Source organism: Leuciscus leuciscus (assembly GCF_965113295.1).
Source record: "Leuciscus leuciscus genome assembly, chromosome: 14".
Classification (NCBI taxonomy): domain Eukaryota; kingdom Metazoa; phylum Chordata; class Actinopteri; order Cypriniformes; family Leuciscidae; genus Leuciscus; species Leuciscus leuciscus.
This window is the reverse complement of record NC_138738.1, coordinates 19,136,235-19,161,613: the sequence shown is the minus strand read 5'-3', so window position 1 is coordinate 19,161,613 and position 25,379 is coordinate 19,136,235. Positions and strand designations below refer to the sequence as shown.

General features: G+C 38.4%; 1 protein-coding gene across 2 annotated transcripts; it reads left to right on the top strand.

Moving 5' to 3' along the window:
- Positions 1–706: 706 nt before the first annotated feature.
- Positions 707–25,188, top strand: espnla (espin like a). Of its 2 annotated transcripts, none has more exons than XM_082190208.1 (10): positions 707–1,319; positions 4,274–4,464; positions 10,322–10,508; positions 10,614–10,796; positions 10,946–11,077; positions 21,097–21,237; positions 21,618–21,771; positions 22,015–22,160; positions 23,449–23,613; positions 23,700–25,188. In XM_082190208.1, exons 1-10 carry the CDS (start codon positions 1,026–1,028, stop codon positions 25,182–25,184), a joined length of 3,078 nt encoding a protein of 1,025 aa, XP_082046334.1. In that variant the 5' UTR covers positions 707–1,025; the 3' UTR covers positions 25,185–25,188. The 2 variants fall into 2 exon arrangements, with proteins under 2 accessions (XP_082046334.1, XP_082046333.1); XM_082190207.1 differs by lacking the exon at positions 707–1,319 and adding an exon at positions 1,379–2,693.
- Positions 25,189–25,379: the final 191 nt, after the last annotated feature.

The window sequence follows — 25,379 nt, the reverse complement described above, 5'->3', positions numbered from 1 at the left end:
ATATGATGTAGTTAAGCAATATCACACAAACAAGAGTTTTTTTTTTTCTTTCTTTTTTTCTTCAGAATATCCGCACAATTGTAAGTGGGATATTTAATTTTTATACAAGAAGTTTGTATTAAGTATGTTACATTTTAGACACTATATTGTAAATTGTTGCCAGCGAATAGTTCCAAACCATTTAGGGGTCTTTTTTTTTTTTTTTTAAGGTGTCATAATTGAATGATGTGTAAAAAGATAGATGTACAAAATAGTTGTAATTATGTTGTAGATGTTTATAGGCAAGGCAAGGCAAGCCTATAGCCTATAGATGTTTATACCCTATTTTTCAGGGAGAGACAAAGACCTGTTCATTGTAACTTGGCGGCTGCACTTAGTTACATTGGAATGTGACGGAGCGTGCACGTTCAGAATGAGACCGAGATATCTGTTACCAGTACAACAAAGCTGCAACAGCATTATTAAATGAGCTAAATGGACTCTCTTTAACGTCTCAGTGCTGATCTGATCTCACCTGACACTGAATCATTAAAGTTCATATGCTCTAACCAAACTGCCCCATTCTAATCCCTTGTTGTCTTTCCAGACACACTCTTGGCCATTCAGACAGAAATGAATTTTTAACATGTGAAAGTGAGGCTCACTGTAATCTCTAATCACATGCCACATGCCTGCACACCAGTCACACACGTTTTAGTAGGTCTTCAGAGGCCAGTTCTCTCATTACTCTTGTGTCTGCTGCCAGAAGAGAGGGCAACCTTGTGCAGGTTGGTAAGCGAGCACAAAGGCAATGGCCGGGCCATGCAGAGCACCGGTGCATTGTGACGTCTTTCATTACCTTTACAGCTCACCGGGCCAGACCTGCTGCTCGCCTCCGCTCACCCAACCCCGCCAGCTGGCAGACGTTTAGGTGTCGGCTTCCCGTGTGTGTGCATGTGTGCCGCGGGGGGTAGGTTGAGTTGCCCTAGACACCCTCCGTATCCAGTCATAGGCGGTCAGCGCAGGAGCAGAGAGGCAGGGTTGACATGGTGCTCCAAAAGGCCATCGCCGCAGCCCGTGAGGGAGACCTACGGGCCCTCAGGGAGCTCGCCGAAACTGGATGTCTAAACGGCGCCATTGCGGATGCACAGGGGGCGGGACTGGTGCACCATGCTGCACGCTGTGGTCAGCTGGACTGCCTTTGCTTTCTGGTGACAGAAGCTGGCCTGCCGGCTGACACAAAGGCCCTAAATGGAGCCACACCTGTCCATGATGCCGCAGCTACAGGTCACACCCGGGAACTAAAGTGGCTTGTACAGGTTGCAAGATGCAATGTTAAGGTGAGTGGAGAGTGTAATCCTGTAGTGCGGACAGAGTTGGATAGAGAGTTACTATTTAAATAGGTGATTTTTCTTTCTTCTGTAGTCCACAAAAGGTGATGTTAGGAAAGTGTTCATGCTGTTCTTTTCCATGCAATCAAATTAGATGGTGTCCAGAGACTTTCAAGCTTCAAAAATGACAAAAAACACTTAAGTAGTCCAAATATGACTTGTGTGCGATAATTCCAAGTTTTTAAATAGCCTGTATTGTACTGTATTGTTATTTTTACACTAGCTCCACCCACCAGACAAAATTCCAAAAGAAACCAGACTGGTATAGCTGGGACAGTGGCATGGAGAGTTAGAGCAGTGGATTTAGATCTTGACACAACTAACCTGAGTTTGAGTCTGACTTTTTACTGTCCCATTCTTCTTCCTTTGCTCATTGCATATCAGAGACTAGGAAATAAAATGCCGACTTGGGTATTTAATAGTGGGAATAAGGTCCCAATAAGGCAGCAACCATTTTTATTGTAATAAATATGCCCTGAAAATGTTGTTGCTTACTGTATATTACTCTGAGATGCAAATAGTATGTATTCGCACAAAGCATAATTGCATAGTGCAAAAAGCCTGATAGTCTTTTCCTCTCTGCTACTTTACAATCTCATTCACTTTCATGCGTATTCAAATATGAAGCATTAAGATTCACCACTCCTGGTTTAATATGAATGATGCCAAAAAGCACTGGTTCTCATGTTTCTCCTTTTACTAATTGCAGTGCACTAAATTTGAATTTGCCCATATCACAGATATAAAAAGATTGTTAATATTGGCCTCATGGCCTGATTCTCACATTATCATATGGTTATATTTTCAGAATACATGAATATTGCACACAATATTAGGATTTCTAAAGGATCATGTGACACTGAACACTGAAGTAATTGCTTCATAAAATTCAGCTTTGACATCACAGGAATAAATTCGATTTTAAAATATAGTAAATAGAAAACAGTTTTGTTAAAACAAATTGTATAATTTTTTTTAATATTAGAGTGTACTGTATTTTTATCAATTAAATGCAACCTTGCAAGAGACTTAGTTGAAAAAATGTTACCCTCCCCAAAACTTTTGAATGGGGTATTGTTCCACAGAAGCCAACATAACACAGATTTGAAACGACTTGAGGGTGAGTGAAACAGTTTTCAGTTTTGGGTGAACTATCCCTTTAATGAAAGAGGTCAACAACGCCCATTCCTGCTAATGAAATCCATCTCGGACTTGCCGTATTGTATGAACTTTGTGTGTGATGCAAACAACCAACCAAAATCTGTGAGAAATATAACTTTCACAGCGCATTGTGTATTCACATGGAAAGCAAGAATATTATTGGTAAGCAACACCTGCTCCAAATATAGCGCCTTACATAAGTAGTTTTCGCGGTCCAGGAACTGTAGAACGGTGTGAATGGTGTGATTACATCACTTTCCCTTGCTCTGTTTACTCTTTGTTCAGTAGTATTGCATGACCACTGTAATCATGACCAGATGGGTTAGAGGGGGCTCAATCTAACCGTTAATGCTATTTGTTTACCAGGGGAGAACAGGCCATACTGCTCCTCCGAGACACACACACCGCCTGTTCTCACACTAATGCAAACCAGTGCTTTTAACATCGGCAACCTCTTGATCTAATTTATGGCCAGCTGTGTTGTATTAAAGTAGATGTTTTAAGTGCCTTGTTATCACGAACTAAAGTGATAACAATATTCCAGGTTGGTGGTCTTGCTTGGAGTTCATCAGAGTTTTTTTTTAAGCCCGTGCTTGCCAAGGTGAGGTCAAAGTTGTACGGGGTTGAATTATTAATGAACATTTCCTTGGTCTGATTAAATAAAGATGGCTACACTAATTTGATCACATTGGTGGAATAGAGGAGTGATGTCCCGTTCAGGAACGAGGTCTGTGTCAGCGGCAGCGGCAGCAGATTTATAGTAGAATGGATAATACAGACTGTTTTTATGATGACATCATGAGATGACCTCTATCAAACTGAATGTTCTTTCAGGTTATTATGAACTCAATGGCAGCATAATTTTATAATATTTGTATTCTCACTTTACACTTTTCAAAAATAATAGCATACTATTAATAATCTTTCCTTAGTTTCCTCCTGCTTAGGCAAACTTTATTTGTTAAATCTATCTGCAGTGTGGTAAATTTATCACAAACTGATATAATCGTCAAATGAAATGAGGATAAAAATCTAGTTTAAAACATACATGTCGGTTTCATATGATTTTGAAAACTTTTTTACCAGTTTTAAAATGATTGTTTGTCTCTAAAAATGTCATGTGGTGTAACCATCAAGTAAAAAGTGATAACAAATTTTCTTTACATTTTGAATAGGCATCTTAATCATTAATGTCAAAATATAAAATATATTTTTCAAAGGAAATAAAATTGACAATATTGTGAATTGTTAATTCATAAATATTACATTTGACCTCATAAAAAGGTTTTATGACTTAATGAGACTTATTGACGCAATCATGAGGTTCTGCATATATTCTATGATATAATTTCCTGGATTTCTTATCAAGAATGTAATTATTTTTCGTCTTAATGCTTTTTCTTCAATATGTTATCTGGACACTCGTCTCACCCTGACATTTTTTTACATTATGCTGCTAAAAAAATATCAAAATGAACATAAATGAACACCGTAAAAGAGGTGTATAGAACTCATTGTATGTACTGTAAATATGTTTCATGTATTTTTATTATTGTAAATGAATAGGACAATGCATATATTATAAATACATATATAGTATAACATTTGTTTATTTTATAACATTCAGATAATGACTTCAGAACAGTCATTGTAGGAAATGGAACTTTTTGTGTGCAACGAAGAAAATCATTTAATAAAGAACTGTTGTTTATGACTATTCTTATTTGTTTCTTTGCATTTAGGATCAGGATTCTGGTGGGGCCACTCCGCTCCATCTCGCTGCTCGGTTCGGGAAGGTGGAAGCTGTCCATTGGCTGTTATCTCATGGGGATGGAGCAGAAGTAGAGACAAACTGCGGTGCTCTTCCTGCCCACTATGCTGCAGCAAAGGGTGACCTCACCTGTTTGAAGCTGCTGATTGGTCAAGCTCCAGGGTACTGTGTTACAACCCAGACACGTACTAATGAAAGAGATAAATCTCATGTGGCAGAGGTGGATGAAAAGAAGCATGTTACAAATTGTTTTGGGTCACTAATCTTGTGGGTCACACGTCTTGAGTTATTTGAGTACAATGAGTGTCTTTTTAAAAACGGATCCAATTACTTTTTGGATCAGCACAGCTTAACATTTATCTGAAGTATATAGACATTTTGGTTCAATATGGTGATTTGTTGTCTATTCATGTATTGACTGCAAAGAGCCATCTACACGTTTCAGAGCTCAGCCACTTGTTATTGGAACAGCATGTGCCAAAAAGCTACAGCTTTTCAACAGCTACCTATTATAATTTCTTTATATGATTATGGCCTGGTTTCACAGACAGGGCTTAGATTAAGCCAGGATTAGGCCTTAGTTCAATTAGGACATTTAAGTAGCTTTTATATGTTAAAACAGCTCAAATATGCATTCGAGTCTGGAACTAGGCTTAAAGGGATAGTTCACATGAAAATTACGTCATTAATTATTCACCCTCATGTTGTTCCATACAAGTAGACTTTCGAAACACAAATTAAGATTTTCTTCTTTTTTTAATGAAATCTGAGCGATTTCTGTCCCTCCATTGACAGCTATGCAACTACCACTTTGACTCTTCAAAAAGTTCATAAAGAGATCGTAAAACTAATCCATATGAGCGGTTTAGTCCAAATTTTCTGAAGATACACGATCACTTTATATTATGAACAGATTGAATTTAGGCTTTTATTCACATCAGCAAACATAAACAGAAGTTCAGCTGAACCTGCTTGACTTATGAGAACAAACCTCTTGCGGAAGCTCAAACGTGCTGTGTAACACTCAAGAATGAATCTCATTGGCTCTTGCTGAAGCTCAAAGGTGCTTCATAACGCACAAAAATGAACCGGTTATTGCCGAAGTTCAAACATTCTGCGTAACACGAGAATGAACCTCATTGGTTCTCGCACTACAAGCTTCCATTTACCACTACTGATGTGTGAGTTGATGAATTATATGTGAATAAAAGCCTAAATTCAATCTGTTCATCATATAAAGTGATCGAGTCTCTTCAGAATATTTGGACTAAACCACTCAATTCATATAAAAAAAAAAAAAAAGATTATTAGAGTATGTTTTCCAAGAATATACTATTTCCATTTTGGTAACACTTTATAAAAAGTATACAGTAATAAAGTATTTACAAATAATTTGCAAACTATTAGTTTATAGTTAATTAACTAGGGTGACCAGATTTCTCATGGTGGAATACAGGACGGGATGGACAGGCACGTTGTTAAAATACATTGGTTAGGATTAGGGGATAGAATACAGTTTGTACAATATAAAAATCAATACTTCTATGGAAAGTCCCTATAATACATGGAAACCGTGTGTGTGTGTGTGCTTGATTTATTTGTAAACATTTTAAAGAACACTGAATATGAATGCAATTAATGTCCAATAAAGGTTGGTTTAAAGGAGTAAGCACTTAATTGATGACATTTTCAGATTTTCTGTGACCTAATCTAAAGTGAGAACTATTTATGGGTAACAAGTTGTTAACAAAGCATTATCTAACTCTTTACATATGAGCTAATTAAACGATAACACTTTGTTAATTACAGTGACAATGAATGAAGAACTCACTATTTGTACATAGTCTATTATTGTATTAACTACAGTTTATGAACTATTAATTAACTATAAACTTATAGTTTACAAATGATTTATTCATGCTTTGTTCCTGTATAATTATTATAAAGTGTTACCTCAGTTGTTACTTCAAAATTTCACATTTAATTAAATGTTACTTGCTATTTCTTTGTAATTAATTGTGAAACTTACTAGCGATTTGAGTGAAACATTTTCTACACAATTTTTTTTATTGTGAAAATGATAATTCTTGTTATTCCATCTTGTCCAAAAACAGCAACAGTAAAGAAGCCTACCATGTTATTCATCCATGTGTTTGGAAATCTGAGGGTCTTGTAACACATGCTTTGCCCAGGTGGTGTAATGGGAAGTACCCCTTATACCAAAAATACTTGAATGTGCTTCCTCAGTCTCATTTAGCTAGATATGGTTTTGAAGGCGATAATTGCTTGAAGAATTGAAATGGGTATTTAGGTTGTGCATAATGAAAAGTGATGGAGGAAGATGAATTGAGCTATAGAGATCCAGTGACCCCCAACAGACTAATTCAGTTCAGAACCCAAAGTTGATTATCAGTTATCTTGTTTAAGCCTATCAATCTTGCATCCTTTTCTCCCTTTCTCTCATGCATGTACAGATACTTGGTGCGTCTTTTGCATGGCCACATATACACAGTTGCTGTCATATACTGCTCCGAAACACCCGGGTTGAGGATCCAATCGTAGTATTTATTAAAAGGGTAATCCACAATCGTAATCCAAAAAACTGGCAAAGGTCAAATCACAGGCAAACAGTCCAAACAATATCAAATTCCAGGGCAGAGGCAAAACAATCAATCCATAGGAACAGGCAGAGAATAGAAAACCAAGACACAGGAAACTAGGGGAATGCTCAAATGCAATACAGACACATGCAAGACTTAGCAATGAATGACTGAATTGACCAGGCTTATAAAGGGTTATATCTGGTCCTATAAACAAGATGTCCAGGAGGGAAGTGGAGCGGAGGGGGACCCGGGGGTGGGATGGAGGGCCCGGCCCGTGTGGTGGAAGAAGAGCCCCCAGGGCAAATCTGGCGGAACTGGAGACTAACACGGCGAAACTAAAACACACCAAAGAAAGATTAGGATTGGCCTCAAGGGCCGTGTCAAAACAGGTAGGGAGCTCAAGGGCATCTTCGATGTTCATAAAGGGACCAGAAGGGTGTTCCAGTTTGGCCCCTGAGGTCATTTCTGGGCAGACAGGAAGTTCATAAAAGACCTTTGTGGTCATGTTGGGGCAGACAGGCAGTTCAAGAATGACCTCTGCGGTCGTGTCGGGGCAAACAGGTAGTTCAGAAACGACCTGTGTGGATGTGTCAGGGCAGACAGGAGATTTGGGGACGACCTCCGTGGTCGCATCAGGGCAGACAGGAGACTCTGGTGCAGGAGTGGGCTCTGGAGTGGACTCATTGGCTGAAGCGGGCTCTGGAGCAGACTCATGGACTAGAGCAGGTTCTGGAGAGGACTCATGGGCTGGAGTGGGTTCTGGCGATGACTCATGGGCTGGAGCGGGTTCTGGAGAGGACTCATGGGCTGGAGCGGGTTATGGAGAGGGCTCATGTGCTGGAGTGGGCTCTGGAGCAGATTCATGGGCTAGAGTGGGTTCTGGAGAGTACTCATGGGCTGGAGCAGACTCATGGGCTAGAGCAGGATCTGGAGAGGACTCATGGGCTGGAGCGGGTTCTGGAGAGGGCTCATGGGCTGGAGCGGGCTCTGGAGCAGATTCATGGGCTAGAGTGGGTTCTGGAGAGTACTCATGGGCTGGAGCAGACTCATGGGCTAGAGCGGGAAATCCAAGGGAACAGGCAGGAAATCACAAACCAAGACACGGGAAACTAGGAGAATGCTCAGAAATGCAGTACAGACTCATACAAGACTTAGCAATGAATGACTGAATTGACCAGGCTTATGGTGCATTCAGGTTCTCCTGGGAAGTTCGTATTTACGAGGTGGGGAGTCATGTTTACGACTGCAGGTGCGTTCAAGTCACTTTCGTCGGAGTAAGATGGCGGTGTATTTTCTCTTAATTAATTACACAAAAATACAACAAGGTTCTCAAACTCTACTTATAGAAAATGTAGAACAAAGAAATGTGCATCAGCTGTGTTTTTCTTTTTTATGTTTTTAATTAATTTATGAAGCCACTGTAAACTTTAACATTACGTTTATTATATTGTTATATTAAAATGCTATCATAATTTGTGCAAGCAAATAGCTTACTTCGCTGTAAATAGAAAAGCCTGGCAATATCACTGCTAAATACCTTTAAGCATTGTGGTATTCCGCCATATTTCTCACTAACACGCCCCCAACTCAAAAAGGGCTTAAAGAAAATCCAGAGCTTCTCACTCTTACTTATGACACTGTTCATGTGTGTTCAACTCGTAAATACGATCATGCCTTGAACGCATTGGTGAGATAATGATGTTAATGAGACACAGCTGACAGCAATCAGGGATGATGAGTCCGAGCAGTGAGTTCTGGGAAATGTAGTCCATGTGTAAATGACAATGAGCAAGAGGGGAGTGCCCTCTGGTGGACAAACAGGGCACTCCAGCTGGTGATCGTGACAGTATGCATGGTCAGGACGAAATAGAACCATGTTTGTGTATAGGATTAGGCAAACTTAACATACAGTCAGAGGAATGCATATTAGCCTCAGGTGGTAGAAAATCCCAAGTGAGAGCCAGAGAGCTGGTGTATAATGGATGCACCTTATCTGTCACAAGTCACAACATACTAGAAGTGATCTGTTTTAGCTGCTTCTCACTGTTAATAATAAAATAATAATTAATTACATTTATATATCACTTTTCTCTGCTCTCAAAGTGCTTAACATATGGAAGTAGGGAATCTCCTCAACCACCTCCAATGTGCAGCATCCACCTGGATGATGCGACGGCAGCCATATTGCGCCAGAACGCCGCCACACACCAGCTTATTGGTGGAGAGGAGATGGAGTGATGAAGCCAATTAGTATATATATATATATATATATATATGGGGATGATTAGGAGGCCATGATGGACAGAGGCCACTGGGCAAATTTGGCCAGGATGCCGGGGTTACACCCCTACTCGTTTCAAAAGACATTCTGGGATTTTTTGGGACCACAGAGAGTCAGGACCTTTGTTACTGAACCCAAAGTCCTGAGCCCTTCACACCTCGAGAGATCGGCACTAGGTGAAAATGTTAGAGCTTTTGGAATAACAGTTTTAATGATTTATGATTAAAATAAGGTTTGTATAATAAGCAAAGCAACTACCAAATAGATGTGAATTTACATGCTTGGTCAATAGTACAACATTTATATAACAGTTATTTATTGTTTTAATCAAGTTCCAAATTGCCTGATAGCCAGTCAGTTGCTCCTGAAAGATGTGTATTTTCTGAAGGCCGTAGGGGTTTCTGCTGGTGAAGGGTCAGAAGAAGTAAGAAGTAAGATTTTTTATTGTTTTAAAAGATTTTGTTACTTGTATTCTGTAAGGCCACTTTACATTGATCAAAATTGACAGTAAAACTTTTATAATGTTACAAAAGATTTATATATAAAATAAATGCAGCCTTGGTAAGTATTAGAGACTTCTTTCAAAAACAATATTTGCTAAAAACTGCTATTCAAAAAAAAAAAAAACGTAGAAAACTCCAGAGGGAACCTATGGTGAATTAGCCTTCTGCGTTGGCCTACAAATTGATGTCACGACTGAACAGCTCTATTGAACTTTGCATTAACTTTACATTAAAGTGATTAATATCCAGGTGGTAATTGGTTTAACAGTTGTACAGTAGACATTCTGGCTGAAAAAGGTCTTCCTTTGGTCTGTTTACCCTTATAAAATAGTTGATTTACCAGACCTTATATATCGAGATTTCTTTAGCACATGTTTGAATCATGATTAAATCCAATGAGTGAATCTCAAGTCACTGGCCACAGGTCGAGATGACCAGTGACACAGAGGTTGATTGAAGGGGGAATGCATGTCATTCATAGATAAAGACACAGTAATACCAATAGCAGAGAGAGATTTCACTTCACTTCAGATTTTCACATAGTTTAGTGTGAGATTCATATCAGCCCTCAAAAACCCACTTAAAATATCAAATTATATTTGAATAAACATTTAAATAAACCTTTTTTTCAGGTCTGTTAATCGACAGACTAATATGGGTGCCACGCCGCTGTATCTGGCCTGCCAGGAGGGACATCTGCATGTTGTGGAGTATCTTGTGAGAGACTGTGGAGCTGACGTCCATCTAAGAGCCCAAGATGGCATGACCCCATTGCATGCTGCAGCTCACATGGGCCACCATGCACTGGTGGTATGGCTGGTGGGTGATACATTTACCTACACACATATACACTTTGGTAACATGTTGTAGTAGAGATTACATCAAAAAAAGAGAAGTGCATAAAACTTGTTTGGTCTATTGCAGGCATCCTTCACAGACGTCAACCTGTCTACCCAAGATAATGAAGGGGCGACCGTTTTACACTTTGCTGCCAGTGGGGGGCATCATTGCATCTTGGACACGTTGTTACAAATGGGATCAAAGGTCAAAAAGGATTACTGGGGTGGCACTCCTCTACATGATGCAGCAGAGAATGGGGAAATAGAGGTGGGTTTAAATTAGGATGCGAGTCTGTTGTGTGGTGTCTAAAATAGAATTGATGTTAATTATGTATTCTAAATCTTAACTACAGTTATAACATTGCTATGTATGAATAATTTTTAATATTTAAATGATTAATTATAATATTTTTCCAGTGCTGTCGAATCCTACTGGGTCACCAGATCAGCCCAAAGGAAAGAGACATAGATGGATTCACGGCCGCTAATCTGGCTGAATACAATGGCCACTTTGAGTGTGCCAGATACCTTCGCTCTGTGGAGAGAAATGTAAGGGTTATTTCTTACTTCTGTTAATCAAAAAGGTTTAGGGATTGTTCTTACAAATGTCTTTCTAAACCAGCCTGATGCACACATGAGGCACTGGTATTATTTGAAATTTCATGCTGCTCATGTCTTGATATGGCTTGATATAATGTTGTAACGTTCTAGGTCCAACTAAGATGATCAATATACAAAAAGGTTCAAACCAAAAGTATTTATTTAGTAAAACAAGCTCAGGTAATCCACATGAAATAAGGCAACGTAACAGCGTGTAACATATGACTGCAACTAACTAAAGGAAATGAGAAACTTAAATACACAATGATTAACTCAAAGACTAGCAGGTGTGATCGTTCAATGAGTGTCCATGGCAACTAATGTCTGGGAACACAGGAAAGAGGTTACTGAAAGTCCAATATGAAAATGAAAACAAAGGCAAAATAAGAAAAATGTCTTCTACAACTATTAAAATTGACCTAAAAAGATAATTTGTGGTCAAATGCAGGAGAGTGTTAAAGGAATAGTTCACCCAAATTTTTTTATTATCCCATAATTTACTCACCCTCAAGCCATCCTAAGCATATATGACTTTCTTCTTTCAGTGGAACACAGAGTTATATTAAATAATATACTGGGTCTTCCCAGCTTTGTAATGGCATTGAATAGTGCCTGAGTTTTTGAAGCTCCAAAAAACGCATCCATCCATCATAACAATGATTGATACAACTCCAGTGGGTTAATAAATTCCTTCTGAAGCAAAACTATTTTTTTATTTTTTTATTTTTATTTTATTTTTTATATTCATATTTAAAACTTTATAAACTATAATCACTGGGTTCCAGCAATGGCCGTACACGCGTTCACGAGAGAGTCGAGTTCCAGCGGAAGGGTGAACCCTGACCCGACAAATGACGTAGGCGTAGCATAAGCTTAGGTGAGAATAAGCTCTCGTGAAAACCACGTAACTCTCTCGTGAACGAGCGTACGGCTTTTGGCGGAAGCCAGTGATTATAGTTTATAAAGTTTTAAATATGGATATTAAGCTTTGTTTTACCTTTCGCTTAAAGCAGGGCTATGCAGTTTCGGGAATTTCTTTGCTGTATTCTCGCTTTTTGCTCGCAGGTTTCTCTATAGAGCTCCCCCTACAGCTTCGGAATAGATATTTGACAACACTGTTGTAAAAACTCGTTGGCGACTCTCAGATACCAGAGGCTAGTAGATCAACGACATCAAAGCAGATGGGACATTCTTTAAAACGTCTTCTTCATTTGGGTTTTAACAGCGTGAGGGAGCGCAATAATGACAGAATTTTTGCAGATTTGTTTGCCGCAAAGCAATTTGTTACATCGCGAGACCTGATATCACAGGATACTTCCTGACGCTGCGGCCGGCGGCCCGCCGGCTCAAAGTTGCAAGGGTGGTTTTTCGGCTCACAGGCGCTTGGGGGGTGCGAGACAACCACCATTCAACCCAAAAAAAGTCATATAACTATTCCAATGACTCCGAAGCTGTTCGGTTAAGGTAAAAAAGTTACTTAGTTCACCTTTAAATGAACTAATCCTTTAACCCTCTGATGCATTAATTATCAAATAAATATTTATTTTCAAATTACATTTTTTGTGTTTTACACATCATTTGCATTAAAGGTGTAATGTAAGTCAATGCCAATTTGTAGATAATATAAAAAAATAAAATGACAATTTAAACCATTAAGCTACATTATTATTTAAAAAAATGGAAATGTAATATTCCAACGTCATTACTGTGGATGTATTTTCAGTTATGTATATAAAAAACCATGAATAATTGCACAATGAAATTGCAACTTTGATCCTATTCTACAGAAATGTTTTTACATTCTGTACATATTGCAGATGTAATGCATCGGATGGTTAAATATCTTTCATGAAGTGTCACTAGACAAAGTCAGAAAGCAAAAGCAAAATTTATTCAAATGAATGTCTTGCCTTGAAGGGTCTGAAATCAGATTTCATGATCGATTTGTTTTTACTGACATGTCCATTTACATCAGGAGCGTCTGTGAAAATCAGGCCAGTAACTTTTGAGGTGTCATGTAGCACCCACTTTCTAAGAAGAGCCTTTGGTGTGCGGTGTACCTTAATGGCCTTTCAGCCTTCTTGCTTCTTGAGGTAAATAAGATGCTGCTCCATTTAAGTCATACATTTTTCAAGGGTGAACATGGTAGTGCTCATGAGGCGGGCACAACGACTGAACCGTATAGGAAAAGAAATTAATTCCACATTTAGAGCACAAAGTTGATGGATCAGTCTATGGGGTTTTCTGCTGTTCTGGTGATTTACTGTATCTCACAACTATGCGTTCTTTCTTTTCTGGTTTGAAGATGTCCATCTGCGTTAATAGGCGGTAGAAATAGCAGCTGTTTTTGCTGTTCCCATTCAAGTTTTTGTCTTGGATTTCCTCCAACATACCTTGCTTAGCTGATAAAACATGTTTAACGAGCTAATACTGAATGTTTGAGCTAAAATCCATATGAAAAATTTTAGAGGAACTGAATATTAATTTTCGTTAAGTAAACATGTTGTATAGAGGATAGGCCATAAATTTATTTTATTTAAACCTCTATGGATTATGTTGGTTACTCAGCTGTTGAATTGTAAGAATATTACTGACAAACTTATGACAATACAAGCTGATTTTTTTTTATGGAAGATTTGCTAGTTGAACCTACAAATAAAACTTTTCTTTTTGTTTCAGTTTTCCAAGTTGCACTGGAACCATAAAGCAAGTTCTTGATATAAATGTGAATGTTTCATATGAATTGTACTCTAAGTTTGAAAAAGCAAAGCCAGATCTAGGACTTGAAGCCATGTAATGTAAACAGGTTAAAAAACAATTAAAGCCAATAAAGAATTCAATCAAGTTTCATTAATTTAAAGGTACCGTATCTGTGATTCCACAGAATTAATGACATGGTCTCCAATAACCTTACTCACACTGTTCCATAGATCTGATGCAGAAATATAAGCTCCCTGTCAACATGGGCATGAATAAATCAGTAATTCATTGCTCCTATATCGATGTGAGGCTCAGGGTGCCACTAGACGTCAAAAATTAAGTCGACCTGTCCCAACAATAGAGATCTAATTAGTGAAGGGAGGCTGTTGAAGCATCAGATGCTGCCGTTCGCAGTCTCTATGTACTGGGGGTGTATCAGTTTCCTTCTCACCAGCAGCCTAGCTCAGGTAGAGGGCCGGGGGCTGAGCTGGTTATGGGATCCACAGGGTTTGGTTTCAGGGTTTTTACCATTCTAATGCTTGGAAACAGATACTTGATCTATCAAATCAGTTGGAGAACAGGATGTTTGTTGGCTTCAAACGTGCATCTGATTGAAAACTACCATTACCACTACCATTGAAAAGCTAAGAAATTATATATATATATATTTAAAGGGCACCTATCATGCTACTTTTACAAGATGAAAAATAAGTTCTGATGTCCCCAGAGTGTGTATGTGAAGTTTTAACTCAAAATACCTCACAGATCATAAAATTGAGCAAAAATTTGCCGTTTTTGTGTGTGTCCCTTTAAATGTAAATGAGCTGCTGCTCCCGGCCCCCTTTCAAGAAAAGGGCGGAGCTCAGTGTTGCCAGATGTACGATAATTTGCGTATCTGTAAGATAATTTTGACCTCTGTACGATCAGTAATGAAAAAAATCCCATAATGTACGATAATTTCAGAATTGTGTGACACTTCAAATGATGGTCGTTGTAATCATAGGGTTTCTATACTCATTGATCTAGCTGTGGATTCTACGTCTATATGTATGTTTTCTCAGCCAATCATCGTGGAGAATGACTCTCTCATGAGCACAAGTTAATGTTCTTTTTGTATATTGTATACAAAGTTTTATATCATTAACATGTCATCTCTGCATGTTTTGCAAGAAAAAAAAAAAAAAAAAAAAAAAAAAAAAGAAAAGTTAACGTTCCTTCCGCGACGCTTAGGTCAGTTTTTTTCCAAGCTGAGGTCGCTATTTTAGCAATAAAGTCATTTGTTGTTGGTCAATAAATAGCTGTATTCTGTACGTTTGACTCATGTAATTTTCTTCCAAATACGCTAATTTTGATTTGAGCTTCATACGATACTCTGACATTTCCAATCTGGCAACACTGGCTGAGCTTCAAGAGCTCATTCTCCGGCATACCAGCAACAAAACAGGACAATCTCATGCAGTAAATTGTCAGAAACTGTACGAGCTGTGTTCAGTTCAACCCGGAGTCGGACAATGATTCCTATGGCAGTGAGCGTTCTGCACGCTGTTAAATTAGCAAATTGGTAAATTAGCCCCACCTCCACTCACTCACACCAGCTCAGAGATCCACTCGTTGATTATCACTCGTTGACATCATTGGTTACAAGGTAGTTTGTGACGTCAGAAACACCAGCTATTTCAAACTGCGTTTTGGTTCTTTGGTTTTCTGCAGTTTTAAGTAGAAAATACTCAGCAATGGTGGTGACTTGTAAATTTGCACATGGTTTGTCTTAAAGCATATTAAAAACACCACATAGACATATAAACAACATTAAAGCTTGATTTTCACCACAGGGGGACTTTAATATATGAGATAATTTGACTTTTCTATGACAAGGCAAGGCTAGAAAAACGCATGAAAAGATTAAAAAAATATTTTTCATTTAAAATATGTATACACCTTGTGTGTGTATACTCAAATGAATTCAATGTGTAAGGAAAATATGTTATTACTTTTTTAGTTTTTAGAGTTTTTAAATTGAACCTTTTCTTGAAATTTTTATAATTTCTTTTTCTAAACCACATGAACCATGCAAGAATGCAAAAAGTACATTTATAAGAACTTGCCGCATGTTTTAAACCAGACTAAAGATTTTTCTTTTCTTTTTTTAATGGGCACTCTTATATTTATTGACCCAAAAATGGTTCCCATGCAGACTTCCCACTGGAAATAACTGAATGGTCCATATCAGCATTATTTCTCCTGGTCTGAAATAATGTATTGCAAGTTGTAGTGTACTTCACAAGGTTTTATTCCACCTCAGAGTGCTCAGGACAGGCCATCTCATTTCCTAACAGTGCCTATAATGGATTGTTTGGGCTTCTGGCCAGAGAGTTGCGTGCTAGGTATTTCCTCATGTTTTGGTTTCATCCCAAAGAGGTCACCCTCCCTGAGCACGGCCCTCCGCTCAAAGTGTGAGTGCCTTCTCCCTGAGACAGCTGCAATCAAATAAACAGATCAAGGGTTTATTTTACAACACGCATATATGCTTTCCTCCCATCCTTTTCAGGCAGGGAATTGAGAGGCCAGCTGTATTAAATGTGTCTCTTCTGGTTTATTTCAGTACAACAACAAAAATTGCTCTAGATTGGGATTTGTTCTTAGTGCGATGTTCAGTTTAGCTCTGTGGTTTGTTTATTGCAGGTGCTTTCAAGCATTATAAAAAAAACTTTTTTTCGGAACAGCAGGAAGCCTTTGTAGAAATGCCAGTGCTAAACGGCCACTAGGGGGTGGTAAGGGAGCTATTTGTTTATGAGCTTACCCCCATGAGAAGAATCTTTCAACGTGTTTCTCATCAAACGTTCAGTCATATCTCAAGAATGCTCTGATTGCTCTGACCTTTAGTGGTCCGCTACACATGGAACAGTGTTTACCACTTAACTGAGAATGTGCACACACAAAAAGTTTTCTAAATGCTTTTTGTGCACCTGCAGATTCAGGGTTTATAAGAAATCTTCATTTCATAATTTCTTCTGTCTTTGTCCTCAAAGGCAGTCGACACTGAAATATATTAATAATACCATGAACTTTACATTAGTTGTTCGTGGTTTTAACAGGTAAGGGCATTGTTGCATCTGAATTCTTGTACTTTCATATGCTCTGAATTGGATGGAGAATGTACTTCTCGGCCATTAATGAATGTGTACAGTATGAACACATTCTCGGGCAATTTTACATCCGCCATCTTGACATTGTTCTCTGTGACCTGTGTTCTTTGACCTATGACATACTAACTTTCTTGGTACTTCTAGCACTTACAGTTCAAGTTTATGGACTTTGAATCTGATGGCCTCTCAGCTTCTGTGGCCTTATGGGATAGCGAATTGTCCATTGGTTCCACACTCAGCAGATGCAGAAGGCCATCTGATTATTATTCACCTACTGAATCATGAATACCATGAATTTGGACATTCTCCTTAATTGACTTGCTGTTTTTTGCATACTGTATAATCGCGAAGTATGCATATTCGGATGTAGGGCATACGTCCTATTTTGACTAGCTTCTACTAACTGACAAATTAATTTGCAGCAAAATAGCATAGATTTTAATTGGCATTTGATATCTACAACGAAATCTGAATCTGAGACATTATTTATTTCTACTAAATACTATAGTATTTTACTCTGAGCAGTTATATTTATTGTATTTTTTTACTAGAGGGTTCCTTCTATTCTATTTTCATCACTGACATTTCGCATGGGTCAATGACATATAAGAGTGTCCGTGATAAATAAAATAAATAAATCTTTAAAAAATCTGTTTAAAAAAATAAAACATGTTCCAAATTCTTAGAAATGTACTCTTTGTATTTGTATGTTGGTGTCATTTTTTATGTTTTTCAAAGTAAAACGTTTTTACAAATATGATGAATTATTTTTTCATCATCATAAATTCATAAATATCAATTACAACGCAAACTCTCAAATGATCTGACTTAATGACCTTGACACAGTCATTATACAGTCTTTAGGGGTACTTTTGATGATATAATTTTCTTTTTTCTTCTTTTTTTTGCATGTTTCTCATGTTGGTTGGACCACATGACCTTGTTGGTCACACTATTTGACTTTAATTTTGGTGCACTTTTTTATATTACAAACATTGAAGCAGGTTTGACAAAATATTTAATTTCATTTAAATATTTATATATATATTTAAGAAATAATAACAAAGTATGCTTTTCAAGAAATCCATTCTTTTAAAATGAAGCTTTTTTTTATTTCATTATGATATCAGGGCCATTGTATCACCCTGTCATTAGTTATTTTACTCCCTTAATTCTATAATAATGAATAATGCATTTTAATTCACAAACTTTATTTATTTTTAATACAATAATAGGTAGGACACCTGTATGTCTGCATGCTGATTTTTATGATGCTGGAGTCAAGTGATCTGAGTGCATTGTCATCTACTTTTCCAGGACATGCATTATTAAGCAAATAATGGAAAGGTTCTCCTCATACAAAGCCCTGTCATGCAACACCTTTTTCATTGATTAGTGTTGATGTGTCTTAGGTCACTTCCCCAGTTTAATGCTGTGTCAGAGACCAAAAAAACAACAACATCTGAATGAAAGAGATAAAGTGTCTCTATCCGTTTCTTCTGATTTGACAGTCTCCTGCTTCCTATCACACCGTTCGCATGTTCCTATTGGTTTGCTCATTAGTGACATTGCCGGCTACCCAATCCACTGTGTAAATTATTAAGTGCATTCTCCTATCAGAGTTTATTGTTTATTGTCTGTTGGGCTATGGCCAGTTGTTAGGATGTTGTTGACTGAGTCAAGACATCTCTGGGTTTGGTGTTCAAACCGTGTAGTGACACAGAGTGACCAGGCGCTGCCTGCTAGGATATCAACCACAATTAAGAGGACGGTAGTTTGTAAGTAACTATTGTGCTTTTCGTACATGTTGTGTTTATGGAGATTATGCAATCTGTTGCTATCTGTTTTTTGAACAATGCGTAATTATTTGTTAATTCCAGATCTATCATTGCATGACTTGCTGTATGTGATATCTAAACTTTTGTAATGTTGAAATAGCTTTTTGTTTCAAAACGGATACAAGTTCCTTCTAATTGTTTTCATTTGACATGATCTAAATATGCTCATAATTCTGATAAATAATTTTCACAGCATGACTACTTAAGATTTTTACATGTTGTAGTCTGTCTTTAATTTATATTACTCATCACTGAACAATTGGAATACATTTTTTTATTTAATTGGTTGAAGAGTCTGTGGATGGTTATTATTTACTAGTTATGGCAATTATTAGGGAACCTATATTACAATTCTGGCTGATACTTTTTGTTTTTCATGGCTAATGAATGTACCGACTACTTTGTCTAAATACATTGAAAAATGAAACATTAAGAATTAAAGCATCACAACAATTTAATGTACAGGATGTAAAATGTATATTCATTTTGAGATTTGCCAAAGATTACATTTAAAAGTGTAATTTATATTATTAATGATTTTAAAGATAAACTCTAGGTTACCATTAAATGATTGCAAAGATAACCTAAATATAAAAAAGGGAACTGTGCATCCACAATTAAAATTCCATTATCAACCAATACCGATAAATACATGTAAATAATAATAATAACAATAAATATCAGCCTGTAACCAATATACCAATACATTGTATACGCTATATTTACAGTATGCTTGATTGAACTGGTATGTTAGCTTTTCTTCATATCTGTTTAAACTTAGTTTAACAGTTTACCTGATATTGCTTGCTTACTTGTAGTAACAGAATTCTATGTAAAACATTTAACATAGAAAGAATGCCATCTTCAGCTCATTCATCATCCTTTCTCCATTTTAACATAAACTTTACAGCACACAGCTTTGCTGCTGTAGACACCTTGGACGGTTTTCGCTCAGTCCTCTAAATTCAAGAACTGTCAAACATGTTCATCAGATGTTTTAACTGAAGGTGTAAATGTGATTTAACATAGAATGTATTGCTTACGTGTCAACACAAGTGTGTGGTCTTGAATTCCTTTAGCAAGCAGAGATATATGTGAAGGGTTTAACCTTACCAAACCTTTATACAAACTGTTTAGGCCTGCATAGTTCTACCATTTCTGGTTCTTTTCTTTCATTCCCCCAATAATTTAATTTCAAGTATTAGAACAGAACATTGAGAAATATTCCACGGTTTCTATTTGTTTCAACTCTTATCTTTGAGTATTCCCCCCCCGAGTAACTGTTCAAAGCAACCAGTGAAAAAGAAAGACTTTAAATTGTTTTTCACCGGATTTCCACCATCTTACTACCATATAGGATTTATGGATTTGGTGCTTTTGCTGTCGTCTCACTCTCTTCATCAGTGTTCGTGTGGCCTATAAGGCAGAGAAGAGGATGTGAGGACCGTGTTTTTCCAGCATCCACTGCCTAAGCCACAGAAGAGGATAGCTGATGGAAACCAAATGTGCCATGGTGTCCACTGGCTTTGATTAAACCTTCACGCAGAGACAGATGCATCCTGATCGTGAGTGAGGAACTGAACTGCTGCTCAAAGGTCACAAAGGAAAGAGATTCCACTTCGCTAATGTAGTTTTGCCCCATATACCCACATTACCCCTCCCAAAGTTTATCTATTTATGAATTGCACAACTTCTGGGAAATGTATTCCTGCCTTTGCCCAAGCCGTGTCACAGCACATTTCGTGCTGTTTGGACATCAAAGTGCCGTGCAAGAGGAAATTGGGAGGACCACCTTGCAGAGACAAAGCAAAATAGCATGCTGCGGCATATCAGTGTTCCCTTTGATGCTCTGTGCGTGTGTGTGTTTTACAGAGAGCCCTTTGAGAGCCACATTTGATATGCATTCTGCATGGAGTCCATTAGGATATTACAGTTTCATCAGCGGTGATCTAAATGTTTCCATATACTCTGCATTTTCCCTCTGGTAAAGTGGGATCTAGATGTTGGGCTCAGGTACAACTATTTTGCCCCCTAGCTAGGGCCCCTCTTACTGTAATGCTCACATATCGCTATGCGGACCACAACACTGCACAAAAGACAGACCACAAATAGCTGTTTCTCATGTGAATGATTGGGATATTCTTCTGTGCGATGTATCGAATGGCAATAATTGGGCTTTTATTCCATTTTCCTTATAGGTCTACGTGAAATAATTTGCTTTGATGGAACACTACCTGAATCGGTAAATATTATATGATAATAAAAGTATTGTATTGTATTACAGCTCTGTCCAGCTGCACAGCCTCTGGAAGAGAACTGTCCTATAGAGGAAGAGCTTAGAGAGAAACCAGCTGTGTCCCGGCAACTTAGCTCTGATTATTACAGACAGATTACTAATCCACACAATAACATGGACAGTCTTAAGGTGAGTCTTGTACTTTTTTGAAAAATAACACGATATGAACGACAAAGCATGCCATTAGTTCTGTTCTAAAATTCAGTGAGCTGTTTCTCTGCTTAATTCCTACATAGGTAGCTGCCTTCCAAGGCAGCGTTTTAACTGCGTAACACCTCTTAAGTGACTGATTTCAAATGCTATACTTTAAAACAGCTCCATGCGCCACACAAAAAGGAAAAACATCTGTCAATAGAGTTCAATACAGTTTGACATAGCATGTTGCTAAGCTAACTGCGCATGTTATTTTGCATTAAATCAAAAAAGTGTGCTTTAAGGCATTACTATCTGGCTGTGGTAAGTGTCGACATTCAATTGAGTGCCTTTCCATTTCATCTTTACCCCACCAGCACCCTGAGACAGAAGATTCGCCTCAAGCCCGTTACCCCGCTCCACCTCTTTCACCTCCTCCACCCCCTTCCACCACTACCTCCTCGGTCAGATCATGTCCATCTTCTAACCCACATGGGAACGCTTTACACAATGTCCACATGGCCACTACTGGTGAGAAAGCCCTAAGGGGGCTGTTTAATACCTCTAGTGCTGCTCTGCAAGTTTATGTTCTGCAATCCTGAGAGAATTTTGTGGGCACTGCTGTCACCATTGACTCATCCTTCCTTAATTTCACTTGATGACTTAATTCCAGTTCAATGAGTAATGGTAATCAGCCTATGTGAATATGATCAGAACATAACTGGAAACAGATGAGAGTAACAAATGATGTTCTTGTTCTGATTGTCATTGCAGTGGTGAAGAACCTTAGCTCCACTACGCCTGCAAGTAAGCCAGTACCAGAGAAAGGGAAACTGCTAATGGGAGAAATGAAACTGGGAGATGTGAAATCTATCGCCAGCTTTAAAAAATCTGTATTGACTGCAGATTTGACATTTTCAGTTAGTAAATTTACCATACACAGTTTATCATGATAACTAAGTCGAAAGACCAACTACACTGCATTGACAGACGCAGACCAATGGCGGCAGTCACCAGATTAGAGCATGTCACTTCTCAGATTTTCCAAGACCGAAAAACGCTGATTCAGCATGTTCAATCGGCAAAAACAAGCTCCAACAAATGCTAACAGACTCCGACAGGGGTGACCCACTGATCTGACAAAACCCGACGAAATGTCTGTTGCCGTCTGTTTGTGCAGTGTAAATTGGCCTTAAGGCTGTGTTCACACTAGCAAAATACTGTTGTCAGTCCTTTGAATTCTAAATGCAGTTACATGACCTATCCTATCCATAAGTCTGAAGTCACATGATGTCACGTTTCCAGATCCACAGGCTCCATGAGATCCCAAAAGCAAACCACAAACAGTGCTAATACACACTGACAGTGCACTGTAGTACTCCCAAAAAATCATGATCCTAACCCTTATCTCTATATGGAAATTTCAGATGGCCAGACAGTGATTCTTCTCTGAATCTTTCAAATATTAGTTTTTTTGGGATTCCATGAGCCAGAAGATTGTACACTGTGAGTTTTTAAAAGTTTAGCTTTAAGGTGTGATATAATTGAATAGTGCTTATGTAACGCACGTAGGCAAGTAGGAGCTGTAAACCTCACTCCCCTAGCTTCAAGAGGTGCGCTAGTGACTGATGCTAGCGGTTGCGGTCTTTAGCTTCCCACGCTGGACAACCCGGTTCAAGTCCCGCTCAAATGCTGCACTCTACACTCTAAGCAAGATTTGCCGCATGAACTTGAGACTTGTTTGGACTTGTTCATTAAATAATATTTTGTCATTTGAGGCTTCTGGACATCATGGAAGTCCCAAAGTCTGCATGTTGCTAAGCTAACTGCGCAATACTTTAATAAGCATAAAAATACTGTACACAGCACCATTGGTCCATTTAAAAAAAAATACAAAATAATATTGATGCTAAAGCTGCTGTGTGAACAGAACACTAGAGGGTTGTCTTGGTAAATACAGTTGTCAGTGACGGTTGATCATGTGAACGCAGTTTATTTATTACCTTGTACTTTTATGAAATGTACTAAAGCACTTTATCATATATGTAGAAGAAAACCACATTATTATACAAAAAAGAACCAAGTTTATTAAATTCATGGTTTCATATTAGCCAAGCATGATAGTGCTGTTTTTGTTTTTTATATACTTGACAGCTTAAGGGCACCAGCACTTGCCAATACATTATTGTCTTGTCTTTTCTTTTTTAGAATAAAATGGTTGTGTTACCGACAGAGGAGGCTAATTTGTCTGATATTGATTACCTGGTACCCATGCACGATGAGAAGGGCAGACCTATAGCAGAATGGAAGAGACAGGTGATGGTACGACAGCTACAGGCCAGATTATTTGACCAGGAAACCCAGAGGATGAAGGTGAGCTACAAATAGTGTATTAAATGTCTGACTGCAACTTTCTCAAGGTTTGATTTTAACTGGATGTATTGTATCTTATTAAACAGGAGAATGGTAGTAGATATTCAAAGATGGATAGTTGGAGGTTCTCCCAGGCTCACAATGCCATCCTGGGTCCATTCGGAGAACTTCTAACAGAAGATGACCTCATTTATCTAGAGAAGCAAATTAAGAGTGTCTCGATGCATAAGAACTGCGAGGGCTATGAAATGGAGCTTGCTCATCTGGCCGAAGAACTTCGAAACATTCTCCCTGCACCGATAGTCAACATCACAGTCAACACCCAGTACAAAAACTCTACACAGACTCCCTTACCCGTTTGGTGCAACCGTATTTCAGGGATTGTGAAGAGTATGTCACTGCTTATGACCAACCTAACAGACCAGCCCTACTGCAAAATGCCAAACACAGAGCTTGTGAGTGTCTTCTCTCAGGCTTCAGAGAGGCAAGCCTCCACCAGAGGCAGGAGGGAGAAGATAGAAAACGAGATTCACCAGTTTGGGGTCTCTGTGAGGAACCTGAAGTCCAACTTTGAGAATCAGAATGAATCCTCATTGGAGGATTCAGGGAGAACAGAATCATTTGGTGAACAAGAGAAAGAACTTGTAGAGAGTGTTTTGGATGAGGTCTCTCAAAAACAGGAACAAAGACCAGAGATTGACCAGAGTGATGATTCAGAGATCGACTATGTAATCAGCGATGCCATGGAAAGTACAACCCTGCGAAAGGAACGTATTGTGGTATTGTTCCTGGGTCACTGGAAGAAATCAGCTTACACTGTAACCGTGAGAAACGCTCAGAGGAAGCAAAGTGTTGATTCGCTGGCGCCATCTATGAAGCCAAAGTGTGAACGCAAAGCTAGCCTGGATATCTCTCAGAAGAGGACCATGGAGAATGGCAAACTGGGGCACTTTTTCAAGCAGAGAAGTGCCATCAATAAGATGATTGGGAACTGGAGAAGCATGATCTCATTTGTACCGTCGCGGCAGATCCGAAGACTCAACCGGCAGCAGGCAATTTACTCACCTGAGCAGTTCCTCCCCCGTGTGGATGGATCTCCCGTTGACTACGACACTCTGACACTCGACCTCTTCATGCTCGGCTACTTTCACATACTGGAGTTGGATTTGCCTGCAGATGAGAGGAAAATGAGACACTTGCTGTGCTTTGAAGTGTTCGACCATGTGGGGCGTTTTACCTGGGAAATTGTTCGGGATTTTCACAAGGCTGTAATTCAGGACATTGAAGCTGGAAACCGTGAATGGAAGGATGGATTTGAGGACATTAAGGTGAAATTCTTTGGAGATGGATCAGGCCAACCAGAGCTTGAACACTTAGAGCAGACTACAACGGTAGACAAGAGACCTGTGCCTAAAGTCATCGTACAGACGCCCACCCCAGATGAGGGCGATGTCCTGAAAAATAATGCAGATATTAGTTGTCTGACTAATGATGAAATTTGCAAATATATTGACCGTAGTTTTGCTTTCTGGAAAGAAAAGGAGGCTGAGATATTTGATTTTGAGGAATGACAATAAGCCGTTTGGGGGGAGGGTGGAATGTACATATAGATTTCTTCAAATCTTTAAGTATGTCTTTTTTTTTTTTTTTATGTAGAATTGGTACCAATATTTATACAGTTTTGACAGTAAAGGCATGCTTTTGCCATTTGCCGGAAGACTGCCATAAACTGTGTTTGCAATTCTGTTCTGATTCTTTCTCAGAAT

Bases quoted from the DNA above. Each gene is read 5' to 3' on its own strand.
- espnla (XM_082190208.1), top strand. From the start codon at position 1,026: ATGGTGCTCCAAAAGGCCATCGCCGCAGCCCGTGAGGGAGACCTACGG. The intron at 21,772-22,014 runs GTGAGAAAGCCC...TTGTCATTGCAG, and splicing joins TGTCCACATGGCCACTACTG to TGGTGAAGAACCTTAGCTCC. The intron at 22,161-23,448 runs GTTAGTAAATTT...TTTCTTTTTTAG, and splicing joins CTGCAGATTTGACATTTTCA to AATAAAATGGTTGTGTTACC.